This window comes from Heterodontus francisci, chromosome 26 (assembly GCF_036365525.1).
Source record: "Heterodontus francisci isolate sHetFra1 chromosome 26, sHetFra1.hap1, whole genome shotgun sequence".
In the NCBI taxonomy this organism is placed as follows: domain Eukaryota; kingdom Metazoa; phylum Chordata; class Chondrichthyes; order Heterodontiformes; family Heterodontidae; genus Heterodontus; species Heterodontus francisci.
The window spans coordinates 15,740,162-15,766,751 of record NC_090396.1 but is presented as its reverse complement, the minus strand read 5'-3'; the positions used below and the strand labels follow the sequence as shown (position 1 = coordinate 15,766,751).

Below are 26,590 nucleotides of genomic sequence, written 5' to 3'. Positions count from 1 at the left end.
TTTGGGCAGTTAAGATAAAATAGGAGAAAACCATCCTTATCTCCCACTTGTCCGAAACATGTTTATAAACTGGCAATGTTTCCTATATTATAATGGTGACTACACTTCAAAATTGTACCAAGTTGGCTGTGAGATTCTTTGGAATGGCCTGAGTTTGTGAAAGGTGCTGTATAAATCCAAATCTTCATTTGGCATGAGGTTGAGGTTAACAGGGAAAACATTCTGGTTTTGTGCTCATCAATCCAGACCCACTATCAGCACAAGAGCAGGAATTGAACTACGCTCTTTGCACAATATTTGTACTGTTAGTGTGAAAATTGTGAAATTCTCTGAACAATTGGGGAATTATCTCCAATGTAGAGTGCTGTTGCAATGAAGGAATTTTACTCTGCACCTAACCCCTACTGTATCTGAGCTTGATACTAACATGTATCTCTATTTAGAAAATGTTCCATTCATCAACACAATGGTTATTCATCTTGAACCCAAATAATAGCTGGAGTATTAAAACAAGAATCCATTCCCAACAATCAAATTGGTCCCATTGCTGGTATTCCCCAACTCAGGAGCAGGAATGCAATTATTCTGGTTCAAACGACAACAGACCTGCGCCCATTTTACCGGCAACATCAACCATCCATTAGCAGCAGTGATGGTGTCTCAACTGATATCCAATTGGTCCAAAAGAGTTTTCAGAGTCAGCAAAAAAATAAAAACAGCAGCAGCCAGGGAAAGTGGGGATTTGGGTGGGGGGGGGGGGGGGGTGGGGGGTGTTGTGCAGAACAGCCCCAACAAACTCCTGCATTTAAATTTGGTCAACACTACATTAAAATAAACTGTTGTGAATGCTTAGTGTGCCAATATGGTTTGTATTATGGGTGAGGCTGAGTGTATGTTATGGATAGTATAGTTGAAGGGATGATCTAATTGAGGTGTTTAAGATGGTTAAAGGATTTGATTGTTTCTCTCCAACTACTCTATTTCCTCTGGTGGAAGAGTCTAGAACAAGGGGGCATAACCCCAACTTTAGAATTAGGCTGTTCAGGGGTGATGTCAGGAAGCACTTCTGGATTTCCACTACCCTTTAAATGAAGAAATACCACCTGCACTCCCCAACCAAAAAAAGCTGTTGAGGGGCACAAGGGAACAACTAAATTTCAAAACTGAGATTATAGAACCAAAGCAGGTAGATGGAGTTAAGATACAGATTATTCATGATCTCATTGAATGATAGCATAGATCTTTGTTTCTGAAGTTACAGGTCAACCCATTTCTCTAAGGAAAGCTCTGTCTGAAGTTAGCCAATGTTTTCAAAAAAGTCAAGCACTTTATCTATATAAATATTATAGGACACAACACATTTGTGAAATTTCTTTTAAACCATCAGCTTAAAATAGCAAACATTTCAGACCAGTGTGAAGCATTTGTACAGCAACAGCATAATCTCTATACTTTTGAATGGCAGAACAGGATATCCCAGACAACAGCTGGACTGTGATACACATGAAACATACCCCAAACTTTACTGCAAAACAACAGAGAAAACAAATTGTACCAAATACCAATGAGCAACAGTTTCACCACATACTAATGTGCACTATGACCACGGCTCAGACAGTCAATTCTTGTTTCAAGTCTTCCCTGGTTGGCTCAGTGGGTAAATGCATGGTCCAGTGTAGCAGAGGCACGCAAAACAGAAAGTCCCACTCATCATAACGCAGTGAGCTCTGGTGAGACATTGTATGGTATCAATAACCTGCCAATGCTCGCAGTCTAAGCTCACTTGAAAAGAATGGTCATGTGGATAAAGTATTAGGGGGAGGGAGGTTTAGGTGCCCATGGAATTATATCCCAGTAAGAGTTAATTCCTCCAAGAAAACAAAAAAAAATTTCACCTAGAACACCTTTACTGACAACACAACCACTAGATGGCACACTACTGGCATATGCACCAACGCTACGTCATTGGCAGATGTTTGGGCACACGGATGACTTGGGCAACCACTCTGCGCTGTCAGGAGACAGCGCCTAAAAGACTGCTACATACAGTGACATTGGGAGAGAGGCACTATGTGAAATCTCAACTAGTACAAAATGTCAGGAACATTGGAATAGGAGCAGGACGTTCAGCTCCTCATGCCTGTTCCACCATTCAATTAGATCATGGCTGATCACTATTTTAAGGTGATTGGTTGAAAGATTAGAAGGGACACGAGGAAAAACATTTTCACCCAGAGAGTAGCGGGTGTCTGGAATTCGCTGCCCAGATTAGTGGTGGAGGCAGAAACCCTCAACTCATTTAAAACATACCTGGACCTGCAGCTGAGGTGCTGTAACCTGCAAGGCTACGGACCAGGTGCTGGAAGATGGGATTAGATTGGACAGCTAGTTTTTTTTCAGCCGGCACAGACACGATGGGCTGAATGACCTCTTCCTGTGCCATAACTTTTCTACGGTTCTATGGTTCCAACCCTTAATACCCTTAACAAGCAGCTCTTGGTTTGGAGAGCCTGAGTTAAGGGCTGGTGACTCCTGCATACTAGTTACAATATTGCAGAGGATAGGCAGCCCTTAGACATCTCTGCACTATGGCTGTTTTGGGCTGTGTGATGGAGCACTCCATCCTGAGCTAGCCCTCGTGGTTCGGGGCTGCAACGGGTCCAGGAGCGAGCCAGCTTCAGTTCTTTTCACCTCACGCCAGTCAGCTGTTGACAAGCCGTTTCTCCGAGGAATGTTTTCTCTCTCTCATGATGTTGAGCGTTTTTCTTTCCTAAGCAGGGATCAGGTGAGTATTGCTTTGCTGATTATTAAACAGATCTCTGGACAGGGAAATGTTGAGTGTCTGTGGTCAGGTGGTGAGTGGAGTGAACCTGCCCTTACAGTTTCAGTACATGGGCACCCCTGGACGGTTTAGTGATATAGAAGGTCGCAGTTCCGCTGTACTTGTCCTGTTAATGAGAGACAGTAGTTTATGTTCTGGAATTAACTGGTTAGAAAGCCAATTTTGCACTGAATATGTTTCAGGCAACAAGCTAAAAAGTCACCTCATGTGACTGGAAACAAGCAGGAGCTATAATGCTTTTTATTAATATTTGCTGTCTGAAAGGGAAACCACAGGGCAGTGTACATTATACTGAAAGAAACAGAGGGAGACTAGGGGAAAAAAGGGGACTCAAGGGAGAGACATAACAGATGCATAATATCTTCTATTCTTGTAAGAGCAAGAGGAAGTTAAAATCCCAAGTGTCTCACTTGGGATTGAGCAGGACAAAAAGCAGAAAGGAGTTAAAATGTTAACTAGAGCACATCAATAATACACCAATGTGCGCAATCCAGACTTTGAAATGAAAGAGTGTCTCCAATTGGGCTCAAAATTAATACCCCCAGAATGGATGAATCATAGAAAGTTTACAGCACAGAAAGAGGTCCAGTGTGTCTGTGCTGGCCGACAAACAAGCCACCCGGCCTAATCCCACCTTCCAGCATTTGGCCCTTAACGCTGCAGGTTACGGTACTTGAGGTTCTACGCTCGCGGGTGGTTAGAGAGACAAGAGAAAAGATTAACGAAGCACTGATGGTCATTGTAAGGAGTCAATTAAGATTGAAAATGTTCTGGTCCATTGAATCAAACAAATACAGTCCCCATGTCTCAGCAAGGATGATAGAGGCACACCCGACAACTACAGCTCCATTAGCAGGGCCATTACAGGCAACTAAGTCTTATCTAACAAATATTCATCAATCTCAGTCTTGAAAGTTCCATCTGACCCCCAGCATCCACAGCCTTTTGGGGAAGAGAATTCTAGATTTCCACTATCCTTGTGTGGCAATAAAATGCTTCCTGATTGCACTCCTAAATGGCCTAACTCTAATTTTAAGATTGTGCTGGATTCCCCACTTATGGAAATATTTAACTTTATCTATCCTTGTGCTCTCTCCCTCTGCCTTTTTACTTGTTACCTTAATACGCTGAATAGTTTTATCCACAGCTGCAACATCCACTAAAGTAACCGTACAGCCGCCAAAGCCTCCTCCAGTCATCCGACTGCCATAGACTCCCTCACCATCCATCGCCGCAGCAACCAGCTCATCCAGCTCCCGGCAGCTAACTTCATAATCATCCCTGTAAAAGAGAAACAGGAGAGGAGGGGGACATCCTGGTTAATCCTGCTGTTCTTTCTTTTCTACCCCAAAAGTATCGACCCAGGGTGCTGGCGGCCGATACCTTTCCCAATCCCCTGTTCTTCGCGTATACGCCTAGACAGCAAGTGCTGATATGATCCTCAGTCACAGCCAAGCCCTTATCCACATCTACACTCAATCTATGGTGTGCCAGATAGTGATTTGGAGTAGGGACCCTCTCCAATTTTTCCATCCCCAACCCAGGAATGTTGAAGCTAATTGTACAGCCCACAATATGTCCCAACTGAGAGCAGCCATCTCAAGACAACAGTTGGAATTAAAACTGGGACCAATGTAGATTTACTTCAAGGTCTGACACACATGTAGGAGGACAGTTGACAATATCAGACTCGTGGAGCCATCCAGTCCCAAGTGTACAATACACCCTTTATTTCTGAATATCCAACTTGACCAAGCTATGCTGGCTGTGAGGCTGCAGTAGGAAGTACATCATCTGATGTCAAGCCAATACAGTCACTGGCAAATGGCTGTGAAATTTTCATACTGTGACCACTTGGGCTGTGAAAACTACCAAGCCACATTATAGATTCTAGCTTTCCAAACAACTTCCAGTATTTAGAATATTTGAAGTGTTTAACACTGGAGTACAGTACTGGTGGGTACAGGTCTGTCACAGGTGATGGTAGCAGTGCGAATGGTTAGAAATGAATTCACAGCATCACATGGAAATTATATCAATATTAAAATACGCTGGTTTGCTATTTTTCATATCAGTACTAATATGTGAGATTACAAGCGATTAATGGCAATTCTTGCAGTAGTGATCAGTTTTGACAATGGAGGAAACAAGCTGCAAAGTGTCAAGATTGCACCATTTCACATTCCTATGCCACATTCCTAGGTACCTCAGTGAATTGTGGCTCTGCACCATCAGCCTGCCGAATGCCTGATAATCCCTGGATGTCAGAGCTTCAGCCGCATCAGTTGTCCGTCTGATTTCACTGATGACATGACGGGCCCTGCAATACACCTCGGCGTCCAGATGTGCTTCAGCTGCTGTGATGGGGACGGTGGGGAAGAGGGAGGGGGGGGGGGGGGGGGGGCGAGAGAGAGAAAGAGGGGGGTGCCAGAGAGAGAAAGAGGGACAGAGAGAGAGAGAGAGAGAGATATGCTTGCACATGAGGGGACAAGTGGTGGGGGGGGGTAAAAGAGAGGGGAGTGCAAGCGAGAAGGATGAGGCATGCACGGTGGTGGAAAGAGGGCACAATTTGGGGGAGATGGCACAAAACAGCGAGCACAAAGGCACAAGTCAGGGGATGGAGGGGCAGGAGAGGGGAAGAGGGCACAAGTGAGGGGGGAAGGGAGGAAACGCAAGCAGGGACGGGGGGAGGGGAAAGACAATGGCGCAATCGGGTGTGGAGGGAGGTGAGAGAGGGCAAGAGAACGGGGGGGGGGGGGGTGGTGGGGAGAGGCGGGGGAGAGGGGAAGAGAGAGTGGATGTAAGCAGAGACTGATTATATCAAGGAATGAACAAATGTACATTTCTATAGCATGTTTTACAACTTCAGGATGTCCCAAAGTGCTTCAGAGCCAATGAAATATATTTGAAGTGTTGTCACTGCTGTAATGTAGCAAATGTGCCACTCACATTCCTAACAGTCAACACAAGGGAAAAAAACATTGTATTATGGGAAAAGAGTGATATCAGAGGGTATAGCTCTGTTGTGGAGCTAATACCAGCACAGGCCCAGGGCAGTGAATGGCAGCCTAAGCTTCAATTTCTGACCCCATAAATCAGCATTAGGCTGTTCCGCTGCAACTGAAGGTCCTTTGTGTACTTGAGCTGGCTGTCAGCTGGAAACTGGTGCTCTGTGGGACTCTAAGACAGTAGCAGGGTTCTTTCAGGAACAGGAATGTAAATAATGGGGGTAGTTTTGGTCAATGGTGAGCTTTTAAAAATTCATTGATGGGATATGGGTGTCACTGGAAATGCTGTCATTTCTTGCCCATCACTAATTGCCCTTGAGAAGGTGGTAATGAGCTGCCTTCTTGAAACGCTACAGTCCATGTGGAAAAGGGATTTCCACAATGTTGTCAGGAGTTATGGGATTTTGACCCAGCAACAATGAAGGAATGGCCAATATATTTCCAAGTCACGATGGTGCGTGACTTGGAGGCGATAGTGTTGCACTTGCCTTCTAGGTGGAGGTTGTGGGTTTGGGACATATTGCCAAAGAAGCATGAAAATGGGGAGAGATGTAAATTGGCTGAATCAATAGCTAAAGTCATAACTACCCCAATGAGCTGAAGTGCAGACTTTAAAAGAAAGACTTACATTTATATAGAGCCTTTAAAGACCTCAGGATATCCCAAAGTGGTTTACAGCCAATTAAGTAACAATTAAATATCTGTGGGAGAGAAATCACCAGCTAAGAAGCAGAGATCCCCTGCTGTATGATAGTCACTCCCCTCCTCACCCATACCAGATCAAGCCACTACCTCACCCATACCAAGTCAAGCCACTACCTCACCCATACATTCTACACCATGATCTTCCCAGTGATGGAATCCATCACACTCACACCCTTCTTAAACCAATCCTCCCAGTACTTGATTTTCTCCAATCACCAACATGCCTTCTCCACCTGCCCCACTCCTCCTCTTCAAAACAAATGCAAAACCCAAGCTGGTCCTCACCTTTCAAATCAGCCATAGAAACATCTCGAAGACTCTCTTTCCTCAGCGCCTTTGCAGCCTCCATGCATTGCATGCGCCGGGTTGGGTACTCACTGCCCGTCAGGGTGTGTCGTACATTGGAGTTTGTGATCAAGACCACCAAGTTGGGGTCAGTGAGAGGCACAGGGGTCACTTCCAAAGACCTAAAAAGATAGAAGAGTATGAGGTTAAACAGCTCCAGCCCCCTGAATTCAGCTGGCTCACTCTGAGGGCAGCAATAAGCAAAGATCCCAAAGAGTCACATGATGCACAGAATTAACCTGACACCTTCCTTGCCAATAAAGGACAGTCCCAGTGTTGGAGGGAAACTCACCAGCTTATTTCTGGCCTTTTCTGTGAATTTTGTAGCTCTTTAAACTGAGGGATGTTAGTGTTGGGCAATTCAGGTACCCATTGTCCTCAAACACTCCTAGGGCTAGTACAGTACAGGGTTAGAGACAGAGTAAAGCTCCCTCTGCACTGTCCATTCAAACACCCCCAGGGTTGGAACAGCACAGGTTTGATACACAGAATACAAGAATAGAACAATAATTCAGGGTACATTTTGGTTTGAGCACAATTTAGTTTAATTGGATCATTAATGCTTTATTAATGGTGCCCTCCTCGAGGGGACACATAAAACTGATGCTTGTTTGGTCTCAGAATATCACAGAATTATTACAGCACAGAAGGCGGCCATTCGGCCCATCGTGTCCACACTGGCTCTCTGAAAGAGCAATTCCCTCAGTTCCATTCCCCCACCTTCTCCCCGTAACCCTGCACATTCTTCCTTTTCATATAACTGTCTTATTCCCTTTTGAATGCTTCAATTGAACCTGCTTCCACCACATTCTCAGACAGTGCATTCCAGATCCTAACCACTCACTGAACCTGCTTCCACCACACTCTCAGGCAATGCATTCCAGATCCTAACCACTCACTGAACCTGCTTCCACCACATTCTCAGGCAGTGCATTCCAGACCTTACCACTCGCTGCGTGAAAAAGTTCTTCCTCATATCACTTTTGCTTCTCTTACCAAATACTTTAAATCTGTGCCCTCTCGTTCTTGATCCTTTCACGAATGGGAAGTTTCTCTCTATCTACTCTGTCCAGACCTTTCATGATTTTGAATACCTCTATCAAATCACCTCTCAGCCTTCTCTTCTCCAAGGAAAACAGTCCTAACTTCTCCAATCTATCTTCATAACTCAAATTCCTCATCCCTGGAACCATTCTCGTGAATCTTTTCTCTACTCTCTCCAATGCCCTCACGACTTTCCTCAAATGTGGCGCCCAGAATTGGATGCAATACTCCAGCTGAGGCCGAACTATTGTCTTATACAAGTTCAACATAACTTCCTTATTCTTGTACTCTATGCCCCCATTAATAAAGCCCAGGATACTGTCTGCTTTAACTGCTCTCTCAACCTGTCCTACCACCTTTAATGACTTATGCACATATACACCTTGGTCCCTCTGCTCCTGCACCTCCTCTAGAATTGCACCCTTTATTGGCTCTCCATGTTCTTCCTACCAAAATGAATCACTTCACATTTCTCTGCATTGAACTTCATCTGCCACCTGTCTGCCCATTCCACCAACTTATCTATACTTTTGAAGTTCTACACTATCGTCCTCACAGTTCACAATGCTTCCAAGTTTTGTATCATCTGCATACTTTGAAATTGTGCCCTGTACACCGAGGTCTAGGTCATTAATATATATCAGGAAAAGCAAGGGTCCCAACACTGATCCCTGGGGAACTCCCCTGCAAACCTTCCTCCAACCCGAAAAACATCCATTAACCACTACTCTTTGTTTCCTGTCCCTCAGCCAATTCCGTATCCATGTTGCTACCATCCCTTTTATTCCATGAGCTGCAAGTTTGTGCACAAGTCTGTTGTGTGGCACTGTATCAAATGCCTTTTGGAAGTCTATGTACACCACATCTACCCTCTCTGTTACCTCCACAAAAAACTCCAGCAAGTTAGTTAAACATGATTTTCCCTTAAGAAATCCATGTTGGCTTTCCTTAATTAACTCGCATTTGTCCATGTGACTAGTGATTTTGTCCCAAATTACTTTTTCTAGAAGTGTTCCCACCACCGAAGTTAAACTGACTGGCCTGCAGTTGCTGGGCTTATCTTTACACCCTTTTTTGAACAAGGGAATAACATTTACGATTCTGCAGTCCTCTTGCACCATCCCTGAGTCGAAGGAAGACTGAAAAATTATGGCCAGTGCCTCTGCAATTTCCACCCTCAGTATCCTTGGATGCATCTCATCCAGCCCTGGTGCTTTATCTACTTTAAGTACAGACAGCCTTTCTAATACGTCCTCTTTATCAATTTTAAACCCCTCTAGTGTCTGACTTACCTCATCTTTCAACATTGCCAGGGTTGCATCTTCTTCCTTGGTAAAGACAGATGCAAAGTATTCATTTAATACCTCAGCTATGCCCTCTGCCTCCATGTGTAAATACCCTTTCTGGTCCCTAAGCAGCCCCACTCCTCCTTTTACCACCTTTTTACTATTTATATGCCTATAGAAAACTTTGAGATTTCCTTTAATGCTAGCTGCCAGTCTCTTTTTATGCTCTCTTTTTGCTTCTCTTATTTGCTTTTTCACTTCTCCTCTGGACTTTCTATATTCAGCCTGGTTCTCAATAGTATTTTCTACCTGGCATCTGTCACAAACACACATTTTCTTCTTTATCTTAATCTCTACCTCTTTTGTCAACCAGGGAGCTCTGGCCTTGTTTGCTCTACTTTTCCCCTTCGAGGGAACATACTGTGACTGTGCCCGAACTATCTCTTATTTGAAGGTACCCATTGTTCATCTGCCCGTTCTCCTGCCAGCTTTTGCAGTGGTTAGCACCGCAGCCTCACAGCTCCAGCGACCTGGGTTCAATTCTGGGTACTGCCTGTGTGGAGTTTGCAAGTTCTCCCTGTGTCTGCGTGGGTTTTCTCCGGGTGCTCCGGTTTCCTCCCACATGCCAAAGACTTGCAGGTTGATAGGTTAATTGGCCATTATAAATTGCCCCTAGTATAGGTAGGTGGTAGGGAAATATAGGGACAGGTGGGGATGTGGTAGGAATATGGGATTAGTGTAGGATTAGTATAAATGGGTGGTTGATGGTTGGCACAGACTCGGTGGGCCGAAGGGCCTGTTTCAGTGCTGTATCTCTGAACTAAAAACTAAACTTATTCACCCCCAGCTCCATTCTTACCCCATTGAAGTTGGCCTTTCCCCAGTTAATTATTCTTACCCTGAATTGCTCTTTGTCCTTTTCCATAGTCAGTCTAAACCTTATGATACAATGATCACTATCCCCTAAATGATCTCCTACTGATACTTGATCCACTTGGCCCATCTCATTCCCAGGAACCAGGTCTAGCAGTGCCTCCTTTCTCATTGGACTAGCAACATACTGTTGTAGAAAATTCTCCCTAACACACTCTAGGAACTCTTGCCCCTCACTGCCCTTTGCACTATTATCCCAGTCTATGTTTGGATAATTAAAGTCCCCCATTAAAACTACTCAATAATTTTTGCACCTCTGTAATTTCCTTGCAGATTTGTTCCTCCACGTCCATCACACTAGTTGGTGGCCTAAAGACAACACCAAACAATGTAACTGCACCTTTTTTGTTCCTCAGCTCTAGCCAAATTGATTCTGTCCTCAACCCCTCTGGGACATCCTTTTTCTCCAGCACTGCAGTGCTCTCCTACATCAATACCACCACCCTTTCCTTTTCTAAACACCTTGTATCCAGGAATATTTAACGCCCAGTCCTGCCCTCCTTTGAGCCAGGTCTCTGTTATAGCCATATTTCCACATGTCAATCTGCACCTCAGTCTTATTCCCACACTCCATGCATTCACATACATGCACATTAACACTGATTCAGACTTTATTACTTTCTCCCTTACTCTGACCTCACCTAATAACTTATTATTCCCTACTCTCGTGCTATCTATCTCCCCCAGTATTCTGTGCACCTTGGCATTCCTCTCTAATACTTGCTCCTGGTTCCCACACCCCAGACGAGTTACCAGCTTTGCTTTCCTTCAATCTGAGCTCCCTCTCAGGTTCCCATCCCCCTGACAATTTAGTTTAAACCCTCCCCAACAGCACTAGTAAATCTCCCTGCGAGGATATTCGTCCCAGTCCTGTTAAGGTGTAGCCCGTCCATCTTGTACAGGTCCCACCTGCCCCAGAACCGGTCCCAATGTCTCAAATCTGATGCCCTCCCTCCTACACCCGTTCTCCAGCCACGTGTTCAATTGCTCAATTCTCCTATTCCAATGCTCACTTGCATGTGGGACTGGGAGTAATGCTGAGATTACTGCTTTTGACGTCCTGTTTTTTAATCTCCTTCCTAGCTCCCTAAATCTGCTTTCAGGACCTCATCCCCCTTCTTACCTATGTCATTGGTACCAACGTGGACCACGACCTCTGACTGTTCACCCTCCCCCAGAAGAATGTCCTGCAGCCTCTCCATGACATCCGGAATGCTGAACTACAGAGGGAGGCTGAGATCAGAGAGATTGAGACAGAGATATGATGAGAAAGTGGGTCGGGGTGGTTAGTAGACAAGGATAGAATGGGTCCGAATGTCCTTTTCCCAAGTTCATGGTTGATCTTCTACCTCAGCTACACCTTTCCAGCCTATCTCCACATCCGTTGATTCCCTTAGTATCCAAAAAGTCTAATCAACCTCTGACCTGAATATACTTAATTACTGAATATTTACAGCTCTCTGGGATAGAAAATTCCAAAAGTTCACAACCCTCCGAATGAAGAAATTTCTCCTCATTTCAGTCCTAAATTGCCAACCCCTTATTCTGAGACTGTGACCCTGAGTTCTGGACTCCCTAGCCAGGAGAAACATCTTCCCAGCATCTACCCTGTCAGGCACATCAAGAATTTTATATCTTCAATGAGATCACCTCTCATTCTTCTAAACTCCAGAGAATATAGGACTAATCTACTTGATCTGTCCTCATAGGACAATCACTTCATCCCAGGAATCAGTCTAGTGAACCTTTGTTGCATTACCTCTAAGACAAGTATATCCTTCCTTAGGTAAGGAGACCGAAATGTACACAGTACTCCAGATGCGGTCTCACTAAGGCCCTATATGATTGCTGCAAGACATCTTTACTCTTAGAACCATAGAAAAATTACAGCACAGAAGGAGGCCATTCAGTCTGTTGTGTCCGTGCCGGTCAAAAAAACTAACCGCCCAATCTCATCCCACTTTCCAGCACTTGGTCCATAGCCTTGCCGGTTACAGCACTTCAGGTGCATGTCCAGGTACCTTTTAGAAGAATTGAGGGTTTCTGCCTCCACCACCATTCCTGGCAGTGAATTCCAGACACCCACCACCCTCTGGGTGAAAAAGTTTTTCCTCATATCCAACCTAATCCTTCTACCAATCACCTTAAATCTGTGCCCCCTGGTAATTGACCTCTCCACTAGGGGAAAACAGGTCCTTCCTGCCTACTCTATCTAGGCCCCTCAATTTTGTACAGCTCTATTAAGTCACTCCTCAGCCCATCCAATCGTTCATCATAGTTGCAACCTTCGAGCCTCAGCAACATTCCTGTAAATCTCCTCTGTACTCTCTCCAGAGCAATTATGTCCTTTCTGTAATGTGGTGACCAGAACTGTATGCAATACTCCAGCTGTGGCCTAACCAATGTTTTATACAGTTCCAGCATTACATCCCTGCTTTTGAATTGTATACCTCAGCCAATAAAAGAAAACATTCCATATGCCTTCTTCACCACTCTATCTACCTATCCTGCCACCTTCAGGGACTTGTGGACATGCACTCCAAGGTCTCTCACTTCTTCTACCCCTCTCAATATCCTCCCATTTATTGTGTATTCCCTTGCTTTATTTGCCCTTCCCAAATGCATTACCTCACACTTCTCTGGATTGAATTCCATTTGCCACTTTTCTGCCCACCCAACCAAACCATTGATATCATTCTGGAGTCTACGGCTATCCTCTTCACGATCAACTACATGGCCAATTTTTGTGTCATCTGCAAATTTCCCAATCATGCCTCCCACATTTAAGTCCAAATCATTAATATTAATTTAAGTCCACACAAACAGCAACGGACCCAACACTGAGCCTTGTGGAACGCCACTGCAAACAGTTTTCAGTTCACAAAAACATCTGTCGACTTCTACCCTTTGCCTCCTGTCACAGCCAATTTTGGATCCAACCTGCCACACTCCCTTGTATCCCTTTCATTTTACTGACCAGTCTGCCATGCGGGACCTTGTCAGATGCCTTACTAAAATCCATGTAGACCACATCCACTGCACTACCCTCATCAATTCTCCTTGTTACTTTCTCAAAAAATGCAATCAAATTAGTAAGACATGACTGTCCCTTAACAAATCTATGCTGACTATCCCTGATTAATCCATGTCTTTCTAAGTGGCAGTTTATCCTGTCTCTCAGAATAGATTCTAACAATTTACCCATCACCGAGGTCAAACTGACCGGCCTATAATTATTTGGCCTATCCCTCGCACCCTTTTTAAATAATGGCACAATGTTCGCAGACCTCCAATTGTCTGGTACCTCTCCTGTATCTAGTGAGGATTTGAAGATGCTCCTCAGCACAGCCGCTATTTCCTCCCTGGCTTCGTTTAACAACCTGGGATGCAATCCATCCGATCCTGGTGATTTATCCACTGTCAAGGATGCCAGACCCTCTAGTACTTCCTCTCTCATTATGCTTATTGTATCTAATATTTCACACTCCTCCTCTTTTACTACAATGTCTACATCAACCCTCTCCTTTGTGAAGACAGAGACAAAAAACTCATTAAGAACCCCGCTCACATCTTCTGCATCCACATGCAAGTTCCCCCGTAGATCACGGATAGGCCCTACCCTTACCTTAGTTATCCTCTTGCTCTTAATGTACTGATAAAACACCTTTGGGTTTTCCTTGATCTTACCTGCCAATAATTTTTCATGTCCTCTCTTTACTTTTCTAATTTCCTTTTCAAAGTGATTCCTGACAATGCAGCAGCCCGCTGACGTCAAAGTGCGCCAAACTGTGCACATGCGCAGCTATATCTTGCCAGGACTAAGTGGCACATGTGCGGGATTACGTCATCACGTATCCCCACATGGTCCATCTTCGCGCATGCACGATAAAGCGCCATCAGGTATCCAGCTCCCCCACCCCCACTCGGCTGGAGGAAGTGGTTGAATGGGAGACTTTGAGGCTGGAACTCGAACCCCATCACTCGCTCATGCCCACTAGCTGCTTTCCCCCCTTGCAACTCACTCCAGGCCTTGACACTTCTTCCTTTCAGCCGCTCGCTCCAGACCTCGCTCTTGCCCCACTCCCCCCCCATTCCCCTGTCCGATCGTTCCCCGCATCCCCGCCCCCCTCCCCCCCCACCTGCTAGCACTAGGCCGCGCCGCTTCCCTCCTCTTGGCCACTCGCTCCCCCCCTCCAGCTAGTACTAGGCCACGCCGCTTCCCTCCTCTTGGCCACTTGCTCCCCCGCACTCCCCTCCAGCCACTAGCACTAGGCCGGGCTGCTTCCCTCCTCTTGGCCTCTCGCTCCTACGTCGGCCTGTGTGCCTCGCCTTGCTTCTTCGGGTGGTGTGTGGTGACTGATCAAAAGTGGAAGCAAGTGACCGAGGGGAGGGAAGCGGCGCAGCCTATAACTAGCAGAGGGGTGCGGGAAGCCAGCGAGCGGAGAGCGAGGTGGCGTGAGCGGGGAACAATCGGCCAGGGAAGTTGGGGGGGGGGGGGGGAGCAGCGAGGTCTGGAGCTAGCGGCTGAGGTGGAGGTGACCGATAGGGAGGAGGGGAGAAAGTGAGTTGCCGAGGGGTGAAGAGTGGCCAGTGGGGCGGGAGCAAGTTGCTGCGTTTGGCTGAAATCAGTCCTGGTCAGTCATATAAACGAATCACAATAACGAATTGGCAGCACGATTTATACTCTGCCCGATTTTCTTTTCCATTGATCAGGGTGCCAATTCACTATCTCCCAATGGAAATTCAATCATAAAATTCCTTATGTATTTACTAGGATTACTGGAATATTAAATGGATCTGAGGGATACAGTTAGCATCCTATAACTACATAGTAGCATATTACTAGGCTTCCATTCTACTTAATGCAAGGTTAGTTTGCTAGAATGATCTAGCCATAAGCATTTCCTGTGATAAACTGAGCAGCGCCATCTTTAATCCTGGCAGCTGCCCGAACGTCGCAGACATTGACGTTCCAGTTGAAGAGCCTGCATTTGCACATGTGCAAGTACTGCGCCACCTAGTGGTTGTGCTGACAGCAAACGCAGCCATTTCTTTTTTACTTCAACCTGCGCTTTCTATACTCCTCTAGGCTTTCTAAAGTATTAAAATTTTTATGATTGTCATAAGCTTTCTTTTTCTGCTTTAACTTACCTTGTAAGCTTCTAGATAACCAGGGCAGTACCATCCTTTATCTTTGTGGGGACATGCTTACACAGTGCCTGTAGAATCTCGCTTTTGAATGTTTCCCACTGGTTTGCCTTCAAGTAGCTGTATCCAGTCGACTTTTACCAGGTCACCTCTCAGCTTCTTAAAATTTGCCTTCCCCCAATTTAGAACTCTTACTCCTGTTTTATCTTTGTCCTTTTCCATGATTATGCTAAAACGTACCGTATTTCTGTAGTACTCTTATACTCCAATCCTTTGTAATAAAGGCTAACATACCCCATTTGCTTTCCTAATTACTTGCCATACCTGCATGTGAACTTCATGTAGTTCATATGCAAGAACACCCAGATCCCTGTTCTGTAGTACTTTTCAGCTGCCACTAGAGGTCAACACGCTGCAGGAAGAAAACGTGTACTGGTATGGGACTGAGGGATGGAGGTTTCAGGAATCAAAAGTCCAAGTTTGCAGACAGGTGTGATGGGTGATCAAAAAGTTTAGAAGCTATTTGAAGGAAGCACTGGAGGATGCAGTGATGGAAGTATTTCCATGGGAAGAAAGAACTAGGATGTGTGCAGTATCGGTTACAGGGCAGGGAAAATAAAAATCGGTGAAGTTGGAGGTCACCACAAGGTCCAGATGTGGAACAGAAAATGTGCTTCAGCCAAGGAGAGTGAATTGCCAGCCAGGCACCAGACTGTAGCTGAAGCTGAAAAACCAGAAACAGTCCTATCACAGGCTCAGAAGGGAACAACGATGATCAAAGTTACCTAAAATTTAAGCAACAGAGCAGCAGATCAGAGACTCAGCAGCTGAGCGTAATAGCGTAATCCAGTATAGTCCAATGCAGAAACGCAGTCTTGATGCCCAGAGAAGGCCAGGAATTTGGAAACCAGATTTGAGAAAAGATCCACCACTCACGGAGGAAAGCAAAGAGGAGGCATGGTTGGGGGATGAGCAGAGGCAGTTTAAACTAGAAGCTAATTTAGTTGGGGCTAAAATGCACCCAATATTACAGCCAGGGGAACTTAAACAGTGGAAGAGAGGAGATTGGGGGAGAAAGCACAAAGAATGGCAGCAGACAAGGTTAGACATGCAGTGAGGAGTTTCCTAGGGAACTGACCAGCCAGGAGCAAGCTCATCAAAAGCATCTTTTACATCGATTTGAGATGGGACCTCAGTTTAGTGCCTTATCTGAAATTGGCACTTAAGACAGTGCAGCACTCCCTCAGTACTGCACTGAGCGTCAGCCTAGATCTAGTGCTCAAGTTTCTAGAGTGGGACTTGAACCCATACCTTCTGACTGAGATGACTGTGCTATCACTGAGCCACAGGGATTAGAGTCAGACCACAGACCACCCTCAGTAGAGGTGCATTGCTTCCTTGGCTCACCTGCAGTCAATAAGCAAGGCATGATTCTTTTTCCCCATCACCGAGATGAACTGGTCCATGATTCCACAGGGCATGGAGGCAAACGTGTGCTCGGCTTTCTGGCAGGTCAGAGCCTTTTCCACTAAATTCTCATCGTCTGATTATCAGAAAGTTAAAACATAGTCAGGGTTCATTGGCGCTGTTCCTTCCTACACCAAGATGCATGCTTCCTCTGTGAGAAATGCTCCCCATTCCTAGAATGTATATCACTACACAATCCATACCACCCCTTCTCTCCCATCCCAAAGTCTGTGCCACACTTAGCATGTCTGTCCTCCAAAGCCAATGCCAGAGTTTAGAGCAATGTTCTTTGAACTAGCCAAAAAGAAAGATTCTGTACTTTTCCCCACAGCAAACCTGCATATGGGAGACATTGGCAAGGCCCAACCACTTGCCCATCCCTAGTTGCCCGAATTACTAAGGCCATTTCAGAGGCCACTAAAAGTCAACCACAATGGGGACTAGAGTCATGTGTAGCAGGTATGGCGGCAGGTCCCTTCCCTGAAGGACATTAGTGAACCAGTTGGGTTTTTATGACAATGCAGAGGTTTTTATGGTTATTTTTCCTGATGCCAACCAGATTTATCGAACTAAATTTATCAACTTGTCCCAGTGGGATTTAAACTCATGGCCTCTAACTTGCCAATACAGTACCACGACCACTATACTACAATACCCATACAACCTTCAAAAGTCTAGGATGTTTATCTACCAGGGCAGGACGACAATCCAGGCCAAGATTTTGTGCAACCATCAGTCCTGCTCTGTAATTGCTGGGAACAGGGTAGATTAGTCACATCTGTTCATCGAGCCAAAGAGCAGGGAATGTTTATTGAGCAATTACATCACATGGCCACTTGAGTACCTCCATTACTCAAACTCAACAGCTGGACTGGAAAGGACCAAGTATTCCAAGGAGTCCTTTGTCATTGGACCTTTTTGGGAGTGGAAGAAGCAATGAGGTATGGTAGAGGCCCATTCACTTTCCATTTATAAAGCAGTTCGTCTCACTCACCTGGACAGATCTGCTGTAGGAAGGTATACATGGCCACTTCCAAAGACGCCGAACTGGACAGGCCTCCTCCTAATGGGACATTACTTGCCATCACCGCCTTAAACCCAGGGAGCGGGCCTGCTACAAAAATACAACACAGAGCAAAAAACATTCAAGAAAAAAACTATACTGTATAGTTAAATCAAATCTACTGGATAACAAGTAGTGTCCCTGGTGTATCAAACATTAATTATATTCTACTTGGTAGCACACCATAAGAAATTTTACAGAAAATATCTACTAACCGGCAATTATAAACCACGTAATGGGAAACAAGTGGTAGACAGATTAACAAATAGATGGTATCGTATCTCTAACATTTCAGATCAGAGGGGGCAAATCTGCACTGAGTTCGCAATAATCTCACAATGCCCCAGTACAGCCTATATCTGGAGGCAGACGGATCTGCTCATGCCTTCATAGCGGAACATGATGTTAGCTACAGGTCCGAACACACTCACTGCTAACAGCACATTATCAATGTAACTGTCTTCATCTCCAATATCACACACCTTGAGAATCGTCAATGAAAGCAAAGCAAAACTCTCCTATTGGCTCTCCAAAAGGCACAATAGGGAGCAGAAGCTCTAACCTCTCTTCCTTCTGCCTTCACCTCCAAAATGTGCAAGAAGCTCATGGACTTCTTTGTCACCAACAATAGCTTGCATTTATATAGCGCCTTTAACATAATAAACTGGCCCAAGGCACTTCACAGGAGTGTTAGCAAACAAAATTTGACAGTGAGGTACATAAAGAGATATTGGAACAGGTGACGAAAAGCTTGATCAAAGAAGTAGGATTTAAGGAGTGTCTTCAAGGAGTAGAGAGGCAGAGGGGTTTAGGGAAAGAATTCCATAGTTTAGAGCTGAGGTAGTTGAAGGCATGACTGCCAATTGTGGAGCAAAGAAAATTGGGCATATGCAAGGCCAAAATAGGACAGCAAAAATCAGAGTGTTGTAGGGTCAGAGGTGGTAACAAAGATAGGGAGTTGTAAGGCCATGGAGGATTTGAAGTCAAAGATCAGTTCAACTACGTCTGTAATCTTGGACTGAGTTAAACCTTGTTTGTATTAAATAGAGCCCAGCAGCTTCCAAGTTGTGATACATTTAAACTCCCTTTAAGTCTGCAACTAATGAACTTTGTCAAGTTATTCTTCACTCAGGTCCTTTGTGCACTTTTAGTGCCAACATTTATTAACACCATGCTTCTTCTTTGGCCTCCTTGTCTCAGGAGACAATGGGTAAGCGCCTGGAGTGGCTATAAAGTCCAATACTAGAGTGACAGACTCTTCCACAGGTGCTGCAGGTAAAATTGGTTGTCAGGGCTGTTTCGCAGTTGGCTCTCCCCTTGCACCTCTGTCTTTTTTCCTGCCAACTGCTAAGTCTCTTCGACTCGCCACACTTCAGCCCCGCCTTTATGGCTGCCCGCCAGCTCTGGCGATCACTGGCAACTGACTCCCACGACCTGTGATCAATGTCACAGGACTTCATGTCGCGTTTGCAGACATTTTTAAAGCGGAGACATGGACGGCCGGTGGGTCTCATACCAGTGGCGAGCTCGCTGTACAATGTGTCCTTGGGGATCCTGCTATCTTCCATGCGGCTCACATGGCCAAGCCATCTCAAGCGCCGCTGACTCAGTAGGGTGTATAAGCTGGGGATGTTGGCCGCCTCGAGGACTACTGTGTTGGAGATACGGTCCTGCCACCTGAACAAAAAACAGTACAGCACAGGAACAGGCCATTTGGCCCTCCAAGCCTGCGCCCATCTTGATGCCTGCCGAAACTAACACCTACTGCACTTCCGGGCCCATATCCCTCTATTCCCATCCTATTCATATATTTGTCAAGATGTCTCTTAAACGTCGCTATCGTATCTGCTTCCACCACCTCCCCTGGCAGCAAGTTCCAGGCACTCACCACCCTCTGTGTAAAAAAACTTGCCTCGCACATCCCCTCTAAACTTTGCCCCTCGCACCTTAAACCTATGTCCCCTAGTAACTGACTCTTCCACCCTGGGAAAAAGCTTCTGACTATCCACTCTGTCCATGCCACTCATAACTTTGTAAACCTCTATCATGTCGCCCCTCCACCTCCGTCGTTCCAGTGAAAACAATCCGAGTTTTTCCAACCTCTCCTCAATGCCCTCCAGACCAGGCAACATCCTGATAAACCTCCTCTGTACCCTCTCCAAAGCCTCCACGTCCTTCTGGTAGTGTGGCGACCAGAATTGCACGCAATATTCTAAGTGTGGCCTAACTAAGGTTCTGTACAGCTGCAACTTGACTTGCCAATTTTTATACTCTATGCCCCGACCGATGAAGGCAAGCATGCCGTATGCCTTCTTGACTACCTTATCCACCTGCGTTGCCACTTTGTGACCTATGGACCTGTACGCCCAGATCTCTCTGCCTGTCAATACTCCTAAGGGTTCTGCCATTTACTGTATACCTCCCACCTGCATTAGACCTTCCAAAATGCATTACCTCACATTTGTCCGGATTAAACTCCATCTGCCATTTCTCCGCCCAAGTCTCCAACCGATCTAGATCCTGCTGTATCCTCTGACAATCCTCATCACTATCCGCAACTCCACCAACCTTACTAATCAGACCAGCTACATTTTCCTCCAAATCATTTATATATACTACAAACAAAGGTCCCAGCACTGATCCCTGCGAAACACCACTAGTCACATCCCTCCATTCAGAAAAACACCCATCCACTGTTACCCTCTGTCTTCTGTGACTGAGCCAGTTCTGTATCCATCTTGACAGCTCACCTTTGATCCTGTGTGACTTCACCTTTTGCACCAGTCTGCCATGCGGAACCTTGTCAAAGGCTTTACTAAAGTCCATATAGACAACATCCACCGCCCTTCCCTCATCAATCATCTTTGTCACTTCCTCAAAAAACTCAATCAAATTAGTAAGACACGACCTCCCCTTCACAAAACCATGCTGTCTCTCGCTAATAAGTTTGTTTGTTTCCAAATGGGAGTAAATCCTGTCCCGAAGAATCCTCTCTAATAGTTTCCCTACCACTGACATAAGGCTCACCGGCCTATAATTTCCTGGATTTTCCTTACCACCCTTCTTAAACAAAGGAACAACATTGGCTATTCTCCACTCCTTTGGGACCTCACCTGTAGCCAATGAGGATGCAAAGATTTCTGTCAAGGCCCCAGCAATTTCTTCCCTTGCCTCCCTCAGTATTCTCAGGTAGATCCCATCAGGCCCTGGGGACTTATCTACCTTAATGCTTTGCAAGACACCCAACACCTCCTCCTTTTTGATAATGAGATGACTGAGACTATCTGCACTCCCTTCCCTAGGCTCATCATCCACCAAGTCCTTCTCCTTGGTGAATACTGATGCAAAGTAGTCATTTAGCACCTCACCCATTTCCTCTGGCTCCACGCATAGATTCCCATCTCTGTCCTTGAGTGGGCCAACCCTTTCCCTGGTTACCCTCTTGCTATATATATATAAATATAAAAAGCCTTGGGATTTTCCTTAATCCTGTTTGCCAATGACTTTTCATGACCCCTTTTAGCCCTCCTAACTCCTTGCTTAAGTTCCTTCCTACTGTCTTTATATTCCTCAAGTGCTTCATCTGTTCCTAGCCTTCCAGCCCTTACAAATACTTCCTTTTTCTGATGCCAAGGATTCTCTGGAGGCAGCGAAGATGGAATGAATTGAGACGTCGCTCTTGGCTGACATACGTTGTCCAGGCCTCGCTGCCATACAGCAAGGTACTGAGGACACAGGCTTGATACACGCGGACTTTTGTGTCCCGTGTCAGTGCGCCATTTTCCCACACTCTCTTGGCCAGTCTGGACATAGCAGTGGAAGCCTTTCCCATGCGCTTGTTGATTTCTGCATCGAGAGACAGGTTACTGGTGATAGTTGAGCTTAGGTAGGTGAACTCTTGAACCACTTCCAGAGCGTGATCGCCGATATTGATGGATGGAGCATTTCTGACGTCCTGTCCCATGATGTTAGTTTTCTTGAGGCTGATGGTTAGGCCAAATTCGTTGCAGGCAGCCGCAATCCTGTCGATGAGATTCTGCAGACACTCTTCAGTGTGAGATGTTAAAGCAGCATCGTCAGCAAAGAGAAGCACCCTGATGAGGACTTTCCATACTTTGGTCTTCGCTCTTAGACGGGCAAGGTTGAACAACCTGCCATCTGATCTTGCGTGGAGGAAAATTCCTTCTTCTGAAGACTTGAATGCATGTGAGAAGAAAATCCCAAAAAGTGTAGGTGCGGGAACACAGTCCTGTTTCACGCCACTCAGGATAGGAAAGGGGTCTGATGAGGCGCCGCTATGCTGAATTGTGCGTTTCATATGGTCATGGAATGAGGTGATAATACTTCGTAGCTTTGGTGGACATCCGATCTTTTCTAGTAGTCTGAAGAGACCACGTCTGCTGACGAGGTCAAAGACTTTGGTGAGATCACGAAAGCAACGTAGAGGGGCATCTGTTGTTCGCGGCATTTCTCCTGTAGTTGGCGAAGGGAGAACAGCATGTCAATGGTTGATCTCTCTGCTCAAAAGCCACACTGTGCCTCAGGGTAGACGCGCTTGGCCAGCTTCTGGAGCCTGTTTAAAGCGACTCGAGCCAAGACTTTCCCCACTATGCTGAGCAGGGAGATTCCACGGTAGTTGTTGCAGTCACCGCGGTCACCTTTGTTTTTATAGAGGGTGATGATATTGGCATCGCGCATGTCCTGTGGTACTGCTCCCTCCTCCCAGCACAGGCAAAGCAATTCGTAGAGTGCTGAGAGTGTAGCAGGCTTAGCACTCTTAATTATTTCAGGGGTAATGCCATCCTTCCCAGGGGCTTTTCCGCTGGCTAGAGAATCAATGGCTTTACTGAGTTTCGATTTTGTTGGCTGTACGTCCAGCTCATCCATGACTGGCAGAGGCTGGGCTGCATTGAGGGCGGTCTCAGTGACAACATTCTCCCTGGAGTACAGTTCTAGGTAGTGCTCAACCCAGCGGTCCATTTGCTTGCGTTGGTCAGTGATTGTGTCCCCTGATTTAGATTTGAAGGAGGCGATCTTCTTGATGGTTGGCCCAAGAGCTCTCTTAATGCCATCATACATTCCTCTGATGTTTCCACTGTCTGAGGCCAGCTGAATATGACTGCATATAACACCATGAAGAACAGATTAACTGGTCATTCGTTCCATTGCTTTACTAAGTAGCTTTTGAGGTGGTCCACAAAGTAACTCATTGTACACGAAGCTCTAAATGCAACGCTACATAAATCCAAGTTCATGCTTCCTACCGACTTAAAATGCAACTCTGGCAAGGGACCTGGAGTAAAGACACCAGCATATCTAAACACACATAATAGCTGTAACAAGGGAGAAGGTAAAAATATATTAAAAAAGGACATTTTAGCATTAAAAGCAATTTTTCAGAAACGAGTGTCAGACCATAGAACGGCCTGTTTCTGTGCTGTACATTCATCCCAACAGCTCCACACAAATCTTCTCCCACCCTCTTCATCTCACCATCAGCATAACCTTCTATTCCTTTTGCTGTCATTTATATATCTAACTTCCCCATGAAGGTACCTTGCCTCAGCTACTCCCTGTGGTAGTGAGTTCCGTATTCTAACCACTTTCTGGGTAAAGAGGTTTCTCCTGAATTCCTGATTGGATTTATTAGTGACTATCTTATATTTATGGCTCCTCGTTTTGGACTGCCCAGACCTGAAGAAGTCACAGCCATCACCAGATGCTATGTGTCGTATTACCTCTGTAATGTTGAATAACTCCCTTCACGTAGTTGGCCCAGCTAGGTAACCCAGGACTCAGAGGGTTTGCTTCAGTAGGCACAGGAAATTCCAATCGCTTTGGTTCATCCGCTTCCTTTGCTGTGGTAAGTAATGAGATGATCCCATCTGCACTCTGACACCCAATCACCACAGTGACCATCGGAAGAGCCTAAAGGATTAACAGATCATTAGCAGCCCACATCAACAGTTACCAAAATCGAGTCAACTGAACAACAAAGCCTGAAGAATGTCTCTTATCCCTTCTGTTCAGCTTCTCTTCCTCGTGTTCAGGCCTCCACTTAGTGCATGCCGTGTTCAGTACCAGCAAGCATTTTTGTCCAAACAAGATTTTGAATATCTACAGCACCTTGCACGGTCTCAGGAAGTCCCAAACGTTTTACGACCAACACAGTAATCTTGAGGTGCGAGCACTGGGAAAGGTGCGGGTGCCTATCTGAACACAGTGATGTCCCAGAATCAGCAATTAGGTTATCTGGTTGAGGGAGTGATGTCCGTCAGGACACTCCCTGGGAGAACACGCTGTTCAGCTGCACCCATTCCACCAACATTCCCTTCACCTCCCTTCCAGCTCTTCCCTTCACCCGTCTCCCCACTCTGCTTGCCCCCACTCCTGCCCACCCAACCCCCTCCTCTCTCCACCACCCACATCTCTACCCCCTCGCCCACCCCCATCTCCCATACCCACACATCTCCCTCCTGCCTCCCCAAACACCCAGGCTCCCCACACTGCCAAACCTCCCCCACACCCCCATTTCCCCACCCGCTCATTCACCCTGTGCCTCATCTCTCCGCCCGCCCCTTCCCTCCCCCAGTGCCCCATTTCTCCGCCCGATCCTTCCCTCCTCCTCCAGTGCCCCATCTCTCCGCCCGATCCTTCTCTCCCACAGTGCCCCATCTCTCCACCCGCCCTTTCCCCCAGTGCCCCATCTCCCTGTACGCCCCTTCCCCTCAACCCAGCCCTCCCCCTTATCCGCTCCACAAACCCAACCCTCCTCCTATCCCTCCTCACCCCTCCCCACACCCCCAGCATCCCCCCCAATCTTCACTCCTCCTGTATTCTCCATCCCTCCCCTCTGCCCCACCGTCCTGCCCCCTCACCCTAGCCCTCCTCCTCTCCCCGCAGAAGCCCCTACCCCTCCAGCTCTCCTCCTCCCCCAGCCCTCCCCTCTTACCCCCCCCCCACAGCCAGTCCTCCGCTCCCCTCTTCCCCCCCCCCCCCCCCACAGCCAGTCCTCCCCTCCCCCCCACTGCCAGTCCTCCCCTCCCCCCCACAGCCAGTCCTCCCGTCCTCCCCCAACCCCACCCCCCCGAGCCAGTCCTCCCCTCTTCCTCCAACCACCCCCCAGCCAGTCCTCCCCTCCCCCCCCCATCCAGTCCTCCCCCCCGCTCTCCCCCCATCCAGTCCTCCCCCCCGCTCTCCCCCCCCACCACAGCCAGTCCTCCCCTCCCCCCCCCACCACAGCCAGTCCTCCCCTCCCCTCCCCCCCCCCACCACAGCCAGTCCTCCCCTCCCCTCCCCCCCCCCCACCACAGCCAGTCCTCCCCTCCCCTCTCTCCCCCCCCCCCCACAGCCAGTCCTCCCCTCCCCTCTCTCCCCACCCCCCCCCACAGCCAGTCCTCCCCTCCCCTCTCTCCCCACCCCCCCCCACAGCCAGTCCTCCCCTCCCCTCTCTCCCCCCCCCCCCCCCACAGCCAGTCCTCCCCTCCCCTCTCTCCCCCCCCCCCACAGCCAGTCCTCCCCTCCCCTCTCTCCCCCCCCCCCACAGCCAGTCCTCCCCTCCCCTCTCTCCCCCCCCCCCCCACAGCCAGTCCTCCCCTCCCCTCTCTCCCCCCCCCCCCCACAGCCAGTCCTCCCCTCCCCTCTCTCCCCCCCCCCCCCCACAGCCAGTCCTCCCCTCCCCTCTCTCTCCCCCCCCCCCCACAGCCAGTCCTCCCCTCCCCTCATCTCACCCCTCTACCCCCAGCCCTCCCCTCATCCCTCTCTTCATCCCTCTACCCCCAGCCCTCCCTTCATTCCTCTACCCCCAGCCCTCCCTTCTCCCCCCCACCCCGCCCTCCCCTCACCCCTCTACCCCCAGCCCGCCCTCCCCTCACTCCTCTACCCCCAGCCCACCCTCCCCTCATCCCGCCCTCCCCTCACTCCTCTACCCCCAGCCCACCCTCCCCTCATCCCGCCCTCCCCTCACTCCTCTACCCCCAGCCCACCCTCCCCTCATCCCGCCCTCCCCTCACTCCTCTACCCCCAGCCCACCCTCCCCTCATCCCGCCCTCCCCTCATTCCTCTACCCCCAGCCCGCCCGCCCCTCACCCCTCTACCCCCAACCCTCCTCTCCCCTCATCCCTCTACCCCCAGCCAGCCTTCCCCTCATCCCTCTACCCCCAGCCCTCCCTTCTTCCCCCCAGCCCGCCCTCCCCTCACCCCTCACCCCTCTGCCCCCAGCCAGCCCTCCCCTCTCCCCATGCCCCCGCCCGTCCCCTTCCTCCCAGCCCACCCCCGACCACCAGCATACTCCTCCTCCACGTCCACGCCCCCGCCCCCCGCAGCACGCTCCATTCCCCCTCCCCACCCACCTTACCCTCACCCACCACAGGCAGCACAAAACCCTGGTTATAGTCCGTGTGCTCCCCGATGAGATTCACTCTTCCCGGGGCCGCCACGCCAATACCGGGCTCACAGCCCGGGTAATTCTCCCTGAAAACCCGCAGCGTCTCCTCCAACAGAGCCGCAACCCCGGGTTCCGCCATCATTGTCAAGCAACCGCTCCCTCCTGTCAATCAAACCGCATTGGCCCCGCCCAGTAACGGCTGCGCCTCCAGTTCCGAGCTTCCTATTGGCTACCAGGGTACACCGCCCCTGCATGACAACTCCCTGACTCCGCCCATGTATCAGTGCTGGCCCCGCCCCAGATCCTGATTGACAGCTGGGTTCACAATTACTCCACTATTTAATATTCATTCCAGGTATGTGG

General features: G+C 47.8%; 1 protein-coding gene across 1 annotated transcript; it reads right to left on the bottom strand.

Moving 5' to 3' along the window:
• Nucleotides 1-1,360: 1,360 nt before the first annotated feature.
• On the bottom strand, nucleotides 1,361-26,389 carry galk1 (galactokinase 1). The gene is made up of 8 exons (XM_068057846.1): nucleotides 26,208-26,389; nucleotides 23,580-23,769; nucleotides 17,773-17,892; nucleotides 16,719-16,854; nucleotides 6,841-7,022; nucleotides 5,049-5,199; nucleotides 3,961-4,123; nucleotides 1,361-2,948 (listed from the first exon to the last, which is right to left on the bottom strand). The coding sequence occupies exons 1-8, from the start codon at nucleotides 26,367-26,369 to the stop codon at nucleotides 2,877-2,879; spliced, it is 1,176 nt and encodes a 391-aa protein (XP_067913947.1). The 5' UTR covers nucleotides 26,370-26,389; the 3' UTR covers nucleotides 1,361-2,876.
• Between the last annotated feature and the right edge of the window lie 201 nt (nucleotides 26,390-26,590).